The following is a 13,844-nucleotide window of genomic DNA, read 5'->3' as shown; positions in this document are numbered from 1 at the left end:
GATGGATCAAAGCATATGCACAAGAAAGGTTAGATTATTGACTTCAAACTCCCTTCTCTTGGTTTATGTTTCTTCTAACAGAGATTTAGTTCGTTGTCATACAAGTCCCGGGAAGAAGACCCAACTCTCACAGAAGAAGAGGTGAGTTTTATTAGTTTTTAAAATGACCAGAAAGCTCATGTAATAGAGAATAGCACCTCCTTCCTTGAGTAAATGCACTGTCATGTTACCCTTCGTCTGAGAAAGCTAAAGTACACTCTTAAGCATATGGTTGGAGATCAGGGTTTGCGGATGTTGGCTTTATAATGGCTCAGAGAGAGTGACTGGCAGATGGTAAGACAAGAAAGAGAACAGGATGAACAGGTCAGCTAAGTAAAGAAGACTCAGTAGGGAAGAAGGAGCAGACAAAAGTAGAAAGGGGAGAGGAGAAAAGAGGAATGAGAAGAGAGAAATGTTAAGTGGGGGAGCTTTAATCAGTCAGGAAGTCCCCTTTAGAAGGAAGTTAATAGTGGGTTGGAAAATACGGGAAATTGGAGCAGGTGGGTGTAGAGAATTTGCTCCAGGCTGGGAGACAGCGGGAGAAGGGCTTAGGAATTTGGGAGGCTGAGAGCAGGGAACTTCAGGAAGTACACGTCCAGCTTGGAAGTAGAGTCAGACATGGCCACCAGCAAGAAAGGATGATATATTCTCGCAAGCACCAGGGCTGAAGATCCACTGGTTAAACTTTCAGTGAGCATTAAAATTGTAAAAGCCACTATTTATTGTGTTATTATGTCAAGCTAGACTCAGAGAGAGCTGAACACCTTAATTTATCTAGCTACATATAGCCTCTTTCTGGAATGCCTAGCTTAGTAAATTTTGTACATGTACAAAAGTAATGTACATATGCTGGTGCATCACCTCCCATGTAGGACTCTGAGTATTAAAATATGAAGCTAGACTACAATCCCACATTGAAAGCTGAAGGAGCAAAAGTGCTTTCCTTAGGTGATGTTGTCCAACCCCCTCCATGTTTCCTGCTCCACGGAATGGACCTGCCATCTATCCACCTGGTTGCACAAGCCAAAACCCTGGGGTCATCCTTAACACCCCATTTTCCTCACTGTCCTCAGAGGCAGTCAGGAACAAGTCCCTTCAGTTCCACCTCCAAAGTAACTTTCATGCACCCCCCAACCCCTCTCCATCTCCACTGGGCCCTCCTCCCCTCATGAGACTAAGGCAGGACCCTCCTACCAGGGCCTGTGGCAGCTCCTTTGCCTCCTCCAGCGTTTTTCACTGTCCCGGAGCCATCCCATTTGGTATAAGAAATATGGGAATTCCCTGGTGGTCCAGTGGTTAGGACTCTGTGCTTTCACTGCCAAAGGCACAGGTTCAATCCCTGATCAGGGAACTAAGATCCCACAAGCCGTGCGGCCAAAAAAACAAGGAGAGAAAGAAAATAGAATATAAAAGATCTGGAAACTAATCCTTTCAAATAAATTGAGACAGTAAAATTTTAAGTTACTTTTCTTCTTATCTTACATTTGTTTGTGGCTTTTGAAAATAGGACCTGGTTATACTGATGAATGTTTAACATAGAATAAAGAACGGTGATTCCTGTATATTCCTTTTAGGAAGAAGATTTAGAAAAAATAAATATGGAAATCATTTATTTTTATATTCATGTAATATAATGTCAGACAGTCCAGACTGAAACTGAGACCTGAATTTTAAGTACTATTATCCCAATTTAACAGAATGATGGGGGAAGGGTTGAATATAAAAAGGAGAAAAATGGGGAAAATGGAGTCATTTATGAGAACATAATAACAATTTACAGACCGAATAATAATGATGAAAGATTTTAAAGAGAAAAATTGCAAAGCTAAATAGCAAGGGGGCTTGAAGAGAAACCTTTTATTTATATACAAAATAAAAATAATAGTCATAGGAGACAAATATTCAAAAGGAATATTAGAAGACTTGAGAAATGTTGATAAGAGTTCAAATTTCAGATGACACTCTCTGCACATTTGGTTCATGCTCAGAGATAATATTAAGTTGTAAGTTAATGAAAGAGCCTATAATTAAAAAACAAACAAACAAACAAACAAACTATAAGGACCAAGAAGACCCAAGTACTTACAAAGAGTGGGGGGCATTAATGGCAGGGACCATGGGGAAGAAAGTAGGGAAGAGAAACAGAAATGTTGGTGAGGGGTCAACTCTCATTACTCTCACAGGTAAAGGTGTGTTTGTCCTCCTGATGTTACCCCTGAAGGTGGGGAATAAATATCTAGGAGGCTGGTTGCCTTCATCACAGTCATCCATGACTTACCCCTTTATAATCTGTCCACATTTTTGGCTTGGACCACCTTATAAATAAAAAGTTCCATATGTTTGCACCTCCCTATGAAAAGCAGAGGATTTTTTTTTAATTCTTCCTAAATGGAAAGAAATTCTAATTCTTCATTTTGAGAGTAGCATTTTCACTAAAACCTCTAAGGTGAGAATGTTAATTTAACAGTCCTGAAAATGGTCAGATCAACAGGGCAAGAGTTTCCCAAAGATTATTTCTCTGACTCAAAACCTTTGGCTTGTCAAGGCCTGGCAAATCTGAGCCACCAGCCTGTAGTGAAAAGTCCTCATGCAAATGACCAGTTAACATGCGGCAGGCGTGTCTTAAGAAGCTTTGGAGGCCAGCTGGAAGCTTCCTGCACAGTATGTGAGATGTGTGAGAACAGGACATCTCTCCCTGTACTTGCAAAGCCAAGCATCTGTCAGGAAGTATGTTCATTTATTTCCTGGGTGTTTGAATAAATCAATCGCTGTGGCAAAGATAAATACAGGTAATGAAGGATATTCTTACCTATTTCCAAACATGATTTCTAACAATAAAACAACACCTCCCAAATCTCTTCATCAGTCCATTTACTCTATCATCCATTTTTCTATCAAAGAAAATGAAATCTCTCCTGATATTTGTGGCTACATGAGGTACATTAGTGAGACTGTGTAGGTGTGCTTGGAAAATAGGCTGCTCTTCCCATAGGAAAGAGCATCCCATAAGTTGATTGTCTCCTAGTTTTATTTCTGAGTTGGCTGGTTTCAAATAAGAATGAGATTTCCCACTGAAGAAAATGTAGCCCCGTCTGTAAATGTATATTTAACCAATAGTATGCAATGAAGTTAAAAAAAAAAGTGGAAAATGATACTCTGACAGATATAGGTATATGACCAACCAGAATCCAGAAACTACTCTTTAGATCTTTGTGATGCAGGAAGCGTGGATCAAACAGTCTAGTTCAGTGGTTCTCACACTTTAGTGGACATCAGAATCAGCCCATCTGGGACCCCCACCACCAGAGTTTGTGACTCAGTGGTTCTGGGGTGGTGCCCCAGAGTCTGCCTTTCCAATAAATGTCTAGATCCTGCTGCTGCTGGTTTGAATCACACCCTTTTGAGAATCACTGGTCTAATACTTTTTTTATGCCCTCTTTTGTAAAGCAGTCAAACCTTTTTGCAGGTGAAATATCATTCTGATAAAGAAACCAAATAAAACCTGATCTGTGGTCAGGTCCTGGGGGTCTTGAGCTGCCCACCCCACCTGTTCTCCTCAAACCCCTCAGGAGACCCAGAGAGGATCTGGTTTTCATAGAACTATGCTACTTACAAAGTTGTAGATAACACGTGTAATAGTCCTGTAGTTACATACTCCAGGATTAGTACAGATAATGAAGAACCCATTTCTGGGTATATAGTCAAAGGAAGTGAAACCACTATCTTGAAGAGATATCTGTACACCCATGTTCATTGCAGCATTATTCACGACAGCCAAGTCATGGAAACAATCCACGTGTCCATCAATAGATGACTGGATAAAGAAAATGTAATTTTATACACACACACACACACACACACACACACACACACACGTACGTAATGGAATAGTATTCAGCCGTAAAGGAGAAGAAAATCCTGCCATTTGCAGCAACATAGATGGACTTGGAGGGCATTATGCTAAGTCAAATAAGTCAGACAGAGAAAGACAAATACTGTATGTTCTCGCATATACGTGGAATCTAAAAAAGCCAAACTCATAGACATAGAGTAGAATGGTGGTTGCCACAGGCTGGGGGCTGGGGGCTGGGGGAACTGGGGAGATGTTAGTCAAAGGGTCAAACTTCCATCTATTATAAGTTCTGGGAATATAATGTACAGCATGGTGACTAGAATTAACAATACTGTATTATATACTTGAAAGTTGTTAAGAGAATAGAACTTAAATGTTATTACTACACACCAAAAAAACAGCAATTACGGTAATGGAGTTGTTAACTAACCTTATTGTGGTAATCATTTCACGATATGTGTATCAAATCATCCTATTGCGCACCTTAAACTTATATGTGTTGTGTGTCAATAATTTCTCAATAAATAATATCTCAATAATATCTCAATAAATAAATAATATCTCAATAAAGTCTTAAAGGGACACACACACACACAGTCCCAAAAATCTAGCTTATCATTAAAAAGGGGGAGGGAGAAATCAAGCTTGAAGCTTGTTTATTCACTTCACCCTTTGTTTTCTAGATCTCGGCAATGTATTCATCAGTACATAAAAAAGGACAGCCAGGGAACAAATCAGGACAGTCACTTAAAGCACCAGAGTCCACCTATACCTCCATCCAAGGAGCTGCTCCCAGGTCACCCTCTTCCTGTAACGATCTCTATGCCACTCTTAAAGACTTTGAGAAAATTCCCAACAGCGTCAGCACTCTCCCAGCAGCAGGGAGGCCCAGCGGCGAGGAGCCCGAGCCAGATTACGAAGCAATACAGACTCTAAACAGAGAGGAAGAGAAGGCTGCACCGGAGACCAACAGCCACCATGGCCTTTTCCCAAAGGAGAATGACTACGAGAGCATCGGGGACCTGCAGCAATGCCGAGACATCACCAGGCTCTAGCAGCCCAGAAGACAACCCAGCTAGCATAGGACCAGCCGGCAGGGCCAGCGCTGCTGCAGAGCACAAGAAGCAGTGTCAACCACCCTTCATATGCTGCTTTCGGAAAAGGAAGATGACCGGAGATGCCGAAACTGCTTCTCAGTTTGGGGAACAGTGAAGGTACACACCCTACTGCCAGGGCACTGGCACACCCAAGCACACCTCCCTCCTATACCCACACCCTCTGGAAGGATCCCAGCTGTCAGTGGTCTCACCCTCTTTGTGAAGAAAGCCACACAGTAAGGAAGAACAGCACTCATCCAAAACCACATCTCACCTGCCTGAAACACTGCCATTCCCAGGGGCTGGGTTTCTCTCCCTCTCTCCCCTTTCTGCTGCCTGCTACTAATGGTAAAATGAATGGCTTTTTTCCCCTTGAAATCTTCCGATTTGTAATGGTTCATTCCAAGGATATTCTCCCACCAGCCTGGCCTCTGCCTTCAACGTGGGTGTTTTTCGATGGTAAGAAATTGTCGTTGCTGCTTCCCTACCGCTCCCCAGTCCCCTTCAAGCAGCTGCCCCTGGGAACTGGGCCCGGCCAGTGGATAGGATTGGAGATGCCCCTCGAGCTTCTTAGCTCTTCATTCCTTCTGATTCGGGCAGTCCATGTCAGCAGCCTCTCCCAAAGTACTTGAAGTCATTGTTAGATGCTTTATTTTATTTTTATAGTCAAAATGGTTTTTGCCCCAGTATTTGAAACTCTTCAGAGCCTTTTCAGTATTTTCAATAAATATCGTGGTACTTCCATACTCCTTTTAGCCCAGAGCTCATTCCTCCAAAACAGAGAGCCTTAATCTCTATGTTGGGACACAGACCACATGTTTGGATGGCAGCCACGGCTTCCATTTCCCAAGGGCTGTGAACTTGAATGTGTATTTCTGATGATCCCCGCTGCCACACCAGCCGTGCGGGATGTCATACATGAACTGCTCCCCTAAGGTAATCTATCTGAGATAAAAATATAGACATTTATTTTTGTTATATAAATTTATAAGGTATTTTATGTTTAACACCTAATTTCTAGAAAGTGCCAGATAAAATGTATATTAACTATTTTGATTTGATGTACAATGATTTGTATTCTCATTTTGAAAAGACACCATAAAGCACATAAGCTGGATAATTATGAGTAGTTGTTACCTTTTTTCTAAGCAAGTGTTGAAAACACTGAAGGTTTTTAAAGACTTGACTTTTCAAATGGTACTTGGAGCTCCTGGTCAAATCATCTGGCTCACTGGAGAAATAAGTGGAATAAACATAAATGATCATTTTCAATGGTTTGTGGTGGGAAGTACTGAAATATTTGACATGGTAAAAATAGAAGAAGGAACAAGATATGACTAAGGATGACTGTGAACAATTAACCTCAAGAAGGTATTATAATTTCATTAAGTTTTCGCTACTTTTTTAAGAAAAAGGTGATGAATTCTGCAGCCTGGTGCTTGCAAATGTAAATTGCCTATTGGGACGTTTTTTCCCCTTCATTTTACAAAAATCAGTTGCTGAAATAACTCAGATTGAGAGCTCAGCCTGGTTTGAATTTAATCATCTCTCTAGATTTTATAAGGCCGGCATTGGGAAGCTTGTTCACTTTTCATTTTAAAATGAACCTGGTTGAAGTGCTATTATGCAGTGTGGGCTACAGAAAAGGAGCTTTTCCTACACTGCTAAAGAAAAATAAAAAGAGGCAATTATTCTGTACTGCTGTGACATCTGTGACTTTTCAGATTGAATAATCTTGCTGTTTTCCCTCATTATGATAAAGAATGCAATTGGGAGGATGAAGCATCTTGAAAATTGTAGGGACCAGCTCCCGGGCATGTTTTTTTCATTCCTTGCATTCATAGCTTGATTTTGTGACTGCTCTGTAATATGTTTCTGAAATTGTAAAGTAGCTCGGTTGGGGTAAATTGATTGGTTGTCGTTATTTTTCAGTTGGCCTGGTCTCTCCCATGAAGACTTCATGTGTATAAGCACAATCATCTTTGATCAAAAGATCACGGCAGAATAACCTTGGATTAGGGAGAGGTTTATCAGGAAGGTGCAAGGCCCCGTGCGCTCTGAATTCACATCCTTTGTAAGCACGGGTTCGCCCAGTGAGTCTCATTGCTTAGTATAAATGAGTTTGACCCGACAATCTTGACTTTGTGGGGTTGCTTTGTACCTGGTGACAGCCATGTCACACTGCACACCTAACATTGTGCATGCTGCAGGCTTGTCCCTTATGAGCCCCTGACTGCTCAAAAGTTGTAATTCATGATGTCTTACTTATTGCCAGGGTAGTGGGTATGATCTCTAAAGGGTAAAACCATTTCTAGGTAGGGAAGCTCTTTATAAATAGGCATATCATCTTGAAATTTCATTATCAGAATTCCCCCAGAAGTTTCAAAACCAAGGCTATGCCTTATGGCCATAAAGTATGCAATGAAATATCTCTCTTGACTTGAAAACCTGTGCTAAGAATAAGTTGTGATGTAAAGTAGTAAACAGAACTCTAGGGCTTCCCTGGTGGCGCAGTTGTTGAGAGTCCGCCTGCCGATGCAGCGGACACGGGTTTGTTCCCCGGTCTGGGAAGATCCCACATGCCGCAGAGCGGCTGGGCCCGTGAGCCATGGCCGCTGAGCCTGTGCGTCCGCAGCCTGTGCTCCGCAACGAGAGAGGCCACAACAGTGAGAGGCCCGCGTACCGCAAAAAAAAAAAAAAAAGGAACTCTAAGGCCCTCCAGAACAAATCCTAAAAGAATAAGTGATAGCACGGTCCATGAGTGTCAGGGGGGAGGGAGAAGCAGAGTAAACTTCAGAAGATGGCTCTGCTCTTTAGAACACTGGGTAACTTACTGAAGTATATTTATTGATGTAGCATCACTGTTTGGACCCTAAAGTACAGTATTTCATAAACGTCATCACTTTTTACTTTATTTGTTGAAAGTTTGTGCTAGAAGCCTATGGCTTCTTTTAAAAAAAATTTCATCTTGAATTAAATGCTACATAGTTTAAATATATGAAAGGATATTATAAAAAAAGAGTTTACTATATCTTTAAAATTTTGACGCCCATATTACGTATGCATTCAACTATAATAACCTAGGTAGGTGAAATTTATACAAAAAGATAAAAATAAGTTTTAGGAAATTTTTTTCGTCTTATAAATCAGAATTATAAACCTATCTTGCCTAAAAGTAGGATCTTTGTTTTTATTCACATATTTTGAAAGTTTTAAAGAATTTTTTTGTCCTGCTTTTACTGTTTCTCAAATATTGTCAGCAGGGAAGTGTGACCTGTTTTATATGAAATGTTTGAGGAAATTTTAAATTCTAGAAGAAAGTAATTTTTGCAAACATGTTTGTCACAATTTTTTTTCCTGCCCTGCATTAAATTACATCATTAGGGCTATTAAAGCTTTTGAGGGTACCACTGTTTGTGGGAAAAAGGCTAATTACGGATTTCTCTGCCCTTAAAATCCAAGAGTTAATTCTAATTGAGTGCTAAATTAACAATAAGTAAACACAAAGAACTGATGTTTAACCTCAGCCTGTCACTAGATCTGTTTCTCATATTTGATTTTCATTTTTCAAATTAGAGCATTTACTTACTTTTATCAGGAACTATACAAAAAAAATATATATGTTGTATATATATGATGTTGTATATTATATATATATATATGATACACACATCCATATATACACACATATATATATAAAGTCGCTCTGGTGCTTAATTAATTAGGATACATCCTGTCATTTATTTTGAGTGTTTATCCTACTAGTGTAATGACTATTGTCATAAAAGCAGAATAGAAGAAACAGTTCTCCAATCATTTTCATTTGGTAACTACAGGAGAACCATCTTAAGTTGCCCTCATTGAATTTTTCTAGTTAATGAATTCAGATTTTAAATTAGGTCCATCATTCTCTTAGCTGAAAAACAGTGGTACGTTTAAATAGTTTTATTCATGCGACTCCCTACATATTCAACCTGACCAAAGGAAATGAAAATAGGTGTCCTCTTCAGACAGGCGTTTGAGGACAGATTTGGCCGGAGGCAACGAGAGCCCCGTGAGCCAGGATGGCGCCATGGCCAGGTAACCTGCCCACCGAGGGGTGGAAGCAGGGACCCGTTATTACATGAGGGCATTTTTTTTTTTACTTATTTATTTATTTATGGCTGTGTTGGGTCTTCATTTCTGTGCATGGGCTTTCTCTAGTTGTGGCAGGCGGGGGCCACTCTTCATCGCAGTGCGTGGGCCTCTCACCATCGCGGCCTCTTCCGTTGCAGAGCACAGCCTCCAGGCGCGCAGGCTCAGTAATTGTGGCTCACGGGCCCAGTTGCTCCGCGGTACGTGGGGTCTTCCCAGACCAGGGCTCGAACCCATGTCCCCTGCAGTGGCAGGCAGATTCTCAACCACTGCGCCACCAGGGAAGCCCTACATGAGGGCATTTTATTTCACTGTCTTCAAAAACCGTGAGATTTTAGCACAGAATCAACAGGCAGTGGTGGAGGATGGTATGCAGAAGAGCCACTCTGAGATGGTGATGTAACATGGCTAGAATCCCAGAGCCTCAGTTCAAGACTGACTTAGGATTTTGTAAATGAGTAAACGCTCCTTGTAATAGCTGCCATGAGTCCATGTGTTCTGGTGATGCCATTCTTCTGAAAGTGTTGACTTCTGGTACCCAGCTAGCTTAGCTTTGGCTGCGGGAAGCACAGTAGGTACCGATGGTTATTTCCTGGAAATCTTGACAGGCTTGTTGTACTGTGTAACTGGGAAAAGTTAAAGTGTAATGTTTAGTGTTAATAAGTGACCGATGTAAAAGTAGGAACATGTGTCTGTAATATCAAATGTGGCTTTATTTGCAGTGAAGTCTACAGTTCTTGTCCTGTAGTAGTATTTTCTTGCTCTGAGTTGTACCTTTTCTTAAATACGTTATTCCTGACAGTATCATTAGATGAGTCGTATACACTTAGAAAGTGTTTGACTAGAGATCAATCCAGAAACTGTTAAATTAGAGTCTTCATCTGGAATCACCAAAGTAAATTAAATAAAATCATGGTCCAGAAGAGAACAAGCATTCAAAAGGGTTTTTTTTCTTACCTACTGCTCATTTTAAAGTTATATTTACATCCAGTCTCTGATAGTTATAAGGTACTTCATTGTTTTTCCAGGTTCTTCTTTTATTTAACTAGGAAATAGGAGTGCAGATTTTTCTTAATGCCAGATGAAACGAGAAATACAATTTTTGCTTAAAAAGGGCAATTTTTTTAAAAGCATTCAATTTGCTAATCATTTATCTTAATGCAGTTAGATTTGACCTTTCTTTGCTCGCCACTTCTATACTATGGGTGTTTTTTAAAAATGCATTGTACTCTGTCTCAGATCACCTCGTGTAATGGATTGTAAAGGTTGGTAATTGTCATTCCTCAGACTTCTGTATATTAAATTGGCAACAGTAAAATATTTTAATGTCATTACCTCTTAAATATTGCATGGTATTAACACACCTCATGTTTTCAGGGGGAGTTTGAAATATAACTAAACAAATAGGAATTTGCATTTCACTGTGCGTGCATTTTTTTTCCTCATAAAAATAGTTCCCCAAAAAAGTGACATATTATCTGTTAGGTGGTCCCAATCATTTTCAAAGTACTCCTGTTACTCAAAAGTAATTCATGACATGGGCTTCCCTGGTGGCGCAGTGGTTGAGAGTCCTCCTGCCGATGCAGGGGACACGGGTTCGTGCCCCAGTCCAGGAAGATCCCACATGCCGCGGAGCGGCTGGGCCCGTGAGCCATGGCCGCTGAGCCTGCGCGTCCGGAGCCTGTGCTCCACAACGGGAGAGGCCACAACAGTGAGAGGCCCGCGTACCGCAAAAAAAAAAAAAAAAAGTAATTCATGACAGTTAACATCATTGTGACTCATTGTCTCAAACAGGTCTTTGTAATGGTCAAATTGTCCAATTCACAAAAGAGTGGGAAAGTTGTTTTCAGTATTGTGAATGTTTAAACCTTCTGTCACCTTGCATAGCACCACCCCGGCCCCTCTGTGTCTGCTACTCCCAGGACATTCCATTCCCTCTTTTCGAATACCAATTACAATCTTCAGTATCACAGACCCGGCCTGGCAGCATGGAAACTGTTCCCCAGCACCTCCTGGCACGAAGACAGCTCTGCCCAGCTCACATTTTCCAGCATCATGGGCTGTCTCGATAAGGCACAGATCCACCTGGGGAAGCAGATGCTGGGTGTTATTTGCCATGAACTTTGCTAAACTATGTACACTCTTGCCCACATCTTTCTTGAGAATGGTTGGCACTAAGGAGCCATGGAGAAGAACTTTTTAAAAATTCTGTTGAGGACTCAGACTCACAAATGCAGAAAAATGAGCACTGTGCTCTAACCAGGTAAGCTCACGGATCCCCTACAAGGTATTGAGATTGGAGGGAAATCCCTGGAACAGCAGACCAATAGCTACCCATAAAGTAGAAGGGCACTGATTATTTTGAGAGGAAAAAAAAAACAAAAAAAACCCTCTTTCCTGTAAGAATTAATCACTTCTAAAGTAAATTATGTGTAACATTTCTTAGCCATGTAGCTATTGCACCCCATCCCCTGAGAAATAGTGCTTATGAGTTATGTGAGTTATAACTAGTTTGAGCTCCTCTCCAGGTCTCAAGGAAATGAGGAGAATGTTCAAGCATCTAACTCTGGAGTTACCAGATGTTGAACATCACTTGGCCATTTACAGGCAAAATTCCTGACGTTTGGTGATGTTAGGTGATCCAGTGGCTGAGGGTCTCACGTTCTGCACACCTGAGGATCCAGGATGTGTTTAGTTTTGATTTTTTTAACCTTCACTCTCATCATAGCTTATTTGAATGGGTATTCTAGAGTGTAATATTTTTTCCAAATTAACAGAACAGATACCTGTTCATTCTCATTATACATTTAATTCTTAAAAGCCTATCTAGGGCTTCCCTGGTGGCGCAGTGGTTGAGAGTCCGCCTGCTGATGCAGGGGACATGGGTTCGTGCCCCAGTTCGGGAAGATCCCACATGCCGCGGAGCGGCTGGGCCCGTGAGCCATGGCCACTGAGCCTGCGCGTCCCGCAACGGGAGAGGCCACAGCAGTGAGAGGCCCGCGTACCTCAAACAAAACAAAACAAAAACAAAAACAAGAAAAAGCCTATCTAGTATACCAGTTAGGCACACTTCACAGGACAGTTAAGGCTAAAACAGAGAGACCAGTCTTGGCCCCGGGAGCCTGCCTTTCAGAACCGACTTGTTGCAACGTCTGGTTTTATTTTATTTTGTTCTGTTTGTTTTTTTAACTCAACAAGTGGGAAACCATGAGTGTAAACAAACTCTTTCCTTTTCCTTTTTTAAGCTTAAGGAGAAAAAGAAATGTAATTTTAGCTCCTCATTTAGGTAGTAAAGGCTTCTCTGACAGACAGCAGTGCCTTTCCCTAGGCGAAGAGACTAGAACCAAAGGCCTGAGTCGGTCTTTGAACATTCCTTTGACAAGTTTTTTATGTATTTTTAATGTCAAACCCATAGATGAACCTGACATGATGATCATGACCCATCCAGTAAGTGTGCTTGCTTTTATTGCATTCATCTTTTTAAATACAAGCTTCTCTGTTTTTCCTGGAGCCATGCTCGAAACTTAACTCCTGTGGGCTACTCCACGGCTGCCTCCTGATGTCCTGGAGATTTGGTGGCACCATCAGCAGTGCTTTGCTTTCAGGGAGAAGCTCGCGGAACAAGTTGGGAAGGTTGAATTTTACATCCACGTCAACAGGCGTTTGAAAGAGTCCTGTATGCCTCAGAATTTTGACACTTTTTAAAATTTTTTCTTTATTTTTTTCTGAGTACCAACTACATATTTGATTCTCAGGGGGTGGGTAGGGCAGGAATTAGAAGTAAAATTTGAACTAAGTGATGTGGGAAAGACTTCCTGCCCCTGTGTGTGTGACTCTGGAAAATATTTTATTCCAATGCCCTACCTACCACTCTGAGTCTCCTGAGAAGCACACCGTAAATGTATATAAGATTGAGAAAGAATATCTCAAAGACTTAAATTATTGTTTAGGTATTTTCTTCTTTGTAAACTCAGGAATAAACCTGGTTTGTGCATGGCATAATATGGCTACTAAAGCTATAATTTGTAGGTAACTAGGTGCATTCTTTCAAGTATATTTCATTCTAACTTTTTTTAAAACTGGGGAAAGAAACTCCTAGTAATGAAAAAACAAAACCAACAAGAGACTTCCGTAAACTCTTTCTAGAAGAACATAACATCAGTCTAACATCTGCCCCAGAGTGTTTGTTTGTTGCCTATAGTATTTCAACAATTTTTATGGGAGAAAAAAATGCACGTTTTTATGTCTTGGAAAAATGAATTGAAGTATTGAATTAAATTCTCAGAGGGGACAATTTAGTTTAAAGAGAAGCATTGGTTTTGGAGATGAACTCATGGCTCTGTGGTCCCCGTTCCAGCATTGACTTTACTGTGTGACCTTGAGCAAATGATTAACTACTCTGTGCCTCAGTTTCTCCATCTACAAAATGGGGATAATGATACCAACCATTGCCTACCTCATAGGGATGTTATGGGGACAAATGAGATAATATAAATACAAATGCTTTGAATTCTGTAAGAAAGGTGCTATATAAGTTGAAATTGTGTTGTTTTTAATGATCCAATTATTAATTATGTTTAAGGTTTAAATAATGGCAATACTGTTAGTCATGTTAAGAATAAGTTTCAACTTGATGCATATTTACAATTCTCTTCCGTGGCCAGATCTTGATCATTTATCCAGTAATGGTACCTAAGGAACTGAAATGGATATTTGTTTTC

At 40.6% G+C, this 13,844-nt stretch overlaps 1 protein-coding gene across 2 annotated transcripts in view; it reads left to right on the top strand.

Annotated features, from left to right (window-relative positions):
* Positions 1-8,586, top strand: part of PAG1 (phosphoprotein membrane anchor with glycosphingolipid microdomains 1) — a 142,462-nt gene extending 133,876 nt beyond the window's left edge. For both annotated transcript variants that reach the window (XM_081258110.1, XM_081258111.1), the window contains 2 exons: positions 82-141; positions 4,576-8,586. In XM_081258110.1, coding sequence (XP_081114236.1) covers positions 82-141; positions 4,576-4,947 — 432 coding nt within the window. In that variant the 3' untranslated portion in view covers positions 4,948-8,586. The remainder of the gene's footprint in view (positions 1-81; positions 142-4,575) is intronic.
* Positions 8,587-13,844: the final 5,258 nt, after the last annotated feature.

This window comes from Mesoplodon bidens, assembly GCF_964165515.1.
Source record: "Mesoplodon bidens genome assembly, chromosome: 16".
Lineage (NCBI taxonomy): Eukaryota > Metazoa > Chordata > Mammalia > Artiodactyla > Ziphiidae > Mesoplodon > Mesoplodon bidens.
Note: the sequence above shows the minus strand (reverse complement) of the source record. Positions and strands in the feature narration are given on the sequence as shown.